The 4081-nt window shown below is 35.2% G+C and overlaps 1 protein-coding gene across 4 annotated transcripts in view; it reads left to right on the forward strand.

Annotated features, from left to right (window-relative positions):
• atg5 (ATG5 autophagy related 5 homolog (S. cerevisiae)) overlaps positions 1 to 4081 on the forward strand; it is a 40382-nt gene that overhangs the window by 7798 nt on the left and 28503 nt on the right. For all 4 annotated transcript variants that reach the window (XM_015054529.1, XM_015054531.1, XM_015054528.1 and 1 more), the window contains exon 6: positions 1381 to 1475. In XM_015054529.1, coding sequence (XP_014910015.1) covers positions 1381 to 1475 — 95 coding nt within the window. The remainder of the gene's footprint in view (positions 1 to 1380; positions 1476 to 4081) is intronic.

Below are 4081 nucleotides of genomic sequence, written 5' to 3' on the forward strand. Positions count from 1 at the left end.
AAAAAAAAATTTTAAGGGGGGGTTGTTAAATATTTTTCTTGGTGTTTTTTTTTACCCCTAAAAATTTTTTTTTTTTTTTTTTTTTTTTTTTTTATTTATATGCACCATGTCCATGTTTACTTATTTTAGTCAAGAATGATCCTTTTTTTGTCCCTCTGTTGTAAAATGAATTTCTATTAACATTAAATTGACAAACAAATGAAGGCACAGACTACAGATAAGTAGTTATAATAAAATAAGTACACAACATACTCGAATAAGAATATACTATAAATGTCCTTTTGATGTCCCACAGCGGGGAAATCCAGGTGAACCTGTGTTTTTCAGTTTGTGTTTTTCTGCTTACATTTTGTTTTCTTGACAAACTGACAGGGACATTAACTCAAAACTACTTTTCCATATAAATAATTCAAGGGGTTTAGCAAGAGCAAAGATGAGTTGCATCACCACCGAAGCAGCTCTTTATTATGCAAACAACTTCTGAAGTTTCTCAGTGCTGTGTTTTTAGCCTGTAACCGTTGTGAAAAGTGTTTGTGAAAAACCCTAGGGCCTCAAACCGACAACCCTTCAGCTGCTCTTCTCTCTTCCACCTTTCCCTGAAACTAAAACCATGAGCAAGAAGTGACATGCACATCTCAATAAAACAAGGAAGGTACAAGAAAATGGCAAATTGAGGAAACGCTGACTAATACCACTGTGTTCTGAGGTGTTCAGGGTTCTTTTCAGTTTTTTTTTTTTTTTTTTTTTTTTACTTATTTGAACTGAGATATGCAAAAGGTTTTAAATCATCCTAAAAGAAAAAGTCGGCTTGCAGAAGAAAGTGAGAGATGAAACTACGTCTAAGCTAAAACTTTCATGTCCATAAGAGAATTGAAACAGAGAGATCTTTAACTTTCATCCAAGAGAACGAAAACCACTGTGTTTATGTGGATGGTTTGAAACTAGCATATGCTTTCTGAAGACTTGTTCCTTTTTTTGTGTGTTTTAATGTATCTTCTTGTTTTAAATCATCACTCACAAATCTTATCCGCAAGATATTTTGTTCCCTCCTCAGAATGCACCATCAGCATTTCACATAAGGATGTAATTTGCAGCATAGATGTAAACATTGCAACTGGACAGTTCTTAACCTTTCTCTAATAAACAAATGTATAGAGTCAGCATGGTTTTGCTTGACTAAGTTAGCACTAGAGAAGTCCCCACCTAATCAATACCTTATTTTTTTCTTTTTTGCTACATTTTTGGCCCGAGTTGAGGCAGCGTGTAAGCTTCTGGGCAGCTTTAGGTTTGGTGTTTCCATCAGACATTAGTTGCTTTATGTTGCTGAATAACATGGTCATTTTATAGATTATCAGTTTGTGTGTATTTATGTTACTCCAGATAAGTTTGACCAGTTTTGGGCGATGAACAGGAAGCTGATGGAATATCCCACAGAAGATGGAGGCTTTAGGTACATCCCCTTCAGGATATACCAGGTAACACACACACTCCTAAACGAACTATTCATGTATTCTAAAACGACCTTTCAACCGAGTTTGAGAAATGTAGATTTACATTACGAGTACCCATTTGTGCCTGTAGGTGGAGCCAGAGGGCTGTCTAAAATCTGTTTTTGTTTCAAAAACAAAATTACTTGGTAACTGACTCCATTTGTCTCATAAGGTTATTTTCTGCATCATCTACCTACATTTTCACAGAGACAGTCTACATGTAATAAATTTGTTCGGCAAGTTAAAAGGAGCAAAATAGATTTCCTCTTTTAATAAAGTTACCATCCTTATGCAGTCTACGGAGCTTATGAATAGTGATCGTGAAATGTAATGTTTCATCATCTGTCAGTCTTAAGATTTCCACCGGGTGCAAATCTGTTCTTGGATCCCTACTTTTAGTAAGTGGGAATAGTTTAGTTTTGTCAGTTTTCTAATCCATCATTATGAGTAACTCTGAATACTTACTCACCTTTTCTTTTTAAATTATGACATGATTCACAACACTCTACTTATTATAAAAGCTAATTTTTAGCCTTTCTGAAAACGGAATCAAACATATTTTACATGTCCTTACTTATCCTTGTGACCTTTGATATTTTCAACATCTAAATAGGGAAAGCCTGCTGGCCGGACATATTTTCTGTTATTTTTTTTTTTTTTTTTTTTTTTTTTTTTGAAAGAATGTGCTTGCTTCCGTACATTTGTTACCTGTGACAACCATTGTTGGCTGCAATTCTGTTGCTCCGAGTCGAGGCAGTAGGCGAGCTTCGGGGTTGAGTCTGGGAAGAAAAAGCAGAAGCAGACAGGCAGCCTAAGGTCGGGTGTTTCCACCGAGCACTAGCTTTATCCTGACTCAGGTAAAAAGTCCCCTTAGAGGACAAGAAAAAAGACGGCGGCATGAATAAGAGGCTGATTCTCGGATGGAAAACATTAGCATGCTGAAGGCCAGACACCAGGGAGAAAAAGCTCTTTGAGTCAAGTGTGAAGCAGAGCAGGAATGGTAAGAAAAGTGTGGAAAGTTATGGTGCAACTTCCAGGTTTTTGTAACATTAAAGTGGATTCCCATGCAGTCCCAAAAAGGCTTAGTTAGCCTAGAATTTGCTTTCAGTATTTTCCAGGTCTCTACATAGAAAATTGGAAAAAGAAGATTGGAGAAAACTTTATATTTTCAGGCTTTTCATGTCCCATAGTGTAAATGTTTCCTTCTTTTTTTCCATCCTGGTGTCCTTCCTTCCTTTTGTCATTTGATTTTTTATTCTTTTCTGTACTGTTTTCTGCTTTCCCCTCTTTTTGTATCTTTGTTTTTCCTTCTTCGTGTCATTTTTTTCCTCTATTATGTCTGTTTTCATTTGTTCTTTCTCTCATTCCTTCCTTACTTTTGTCCTGCCTCTTTTTTCCTTGTGCCCTTTCTTTCTTGTCCTTCATTCTGTCTATACTTTTCTTATTTCCTGCTTCTGTTGTTTCCAATCATAAATGTCTCATAAATCTCTAGATGGTTTTGGTACCAGAATTTTTATCAGGTCTAAGAATTCTGATAAGCTGAATCTGAAAAAGTCTGGAATTTTTATATGAAAAATGTTTAAAGGTTTACAGCAAAACCAAAGGAATCTCTTTTTCAATCTGTTTGAAAGGGTCCATTGAAATAAAACTAAAATAAAGAGGGAGGATAAACCAATCAAACAATAAATCTGGCCTTAAATGACTGTAAGTTGTCATGTAATGGAACAGAAATAGTTTTCAGTGTGAAGAAAACAGGACTTCCAAGTAATAAGACAATTGTGTTAACTTTCCTACCGAGCATGTTTTTCCATCACCATATCTACTTTGACAGCTGGTAATTTCCCAGTGTTAAGTTAAAGCACAAGTTTTAATAAAACCTCCACATATGGCTACATTTACATTTTTCACAACAATTTGAGGGGTGAAGGATGCACAGCTCTAGGTCACTGTCAACAATCGCATGTTTTTTTTTTTTTTTTTTTGCAAAAAATTAAGCGCTTTTCTCTTTAACTTTCACATCTTTGAAATATCCATAAACTGTTTAACACTACGAGAAAAGCATTCTTGCTTTCAGTCATAAAACCAGCTCTTTAAAGTGGCCGACTGAAACATGCAGTCAAACCAACGCAACACGCCCTCTTAGACATGCACTTGCTGTTGCTGTGAAGCCATCTAGCTGCTGGTGGGGAGAATGAGGCCAGACCATCCCAGCTTCAGGCTTAATTGAAAGTTTCTGTGGTCATTTATGAGCTGCCATGGTTTCATGACAATTGCAACATCAAAGCCTTTTTATAGCCTCACTATGCGATTTCCAAATACGCTGGAGAAAATAAGCATAATTCCTGAAAAGTCTGGCTTGTTGTAGAAAAGAGTGTGGTTTGAATCCGACAAACTGATAAATCTTTACAACTGCAAAGAGTCTGGAAAGTCTGGAGTAAAATGTAAACAAAATCAGTTAATTATGATCAGAAGAAATACTCTTGACGATATATATATATATATATATATATATATATATATATATATATATATATATATATATATATTTTTTTTTTTTTTTTTTTTTTGTGTGTTTTTGTGTAAAAATGTGC

This window comes from Poecilia latipinna, unplaced genomic scaffold (genome assembly GCF_001443285.1).
Source record: "Poecilia latipinna isolate Pla-1442-1.1 unplaced genomic scaffold, P_latipinna-1.0 Scaffold1258, whole genome shotgun sequence".
Classification (NCBI taxonomy): domain Eukaryota; kingdom Metazoa; phylum Chordata; class Actinopteri; order Cyprinodontiformes; family Poeciliidae; genus Poecilia; species Poecilia latipinna.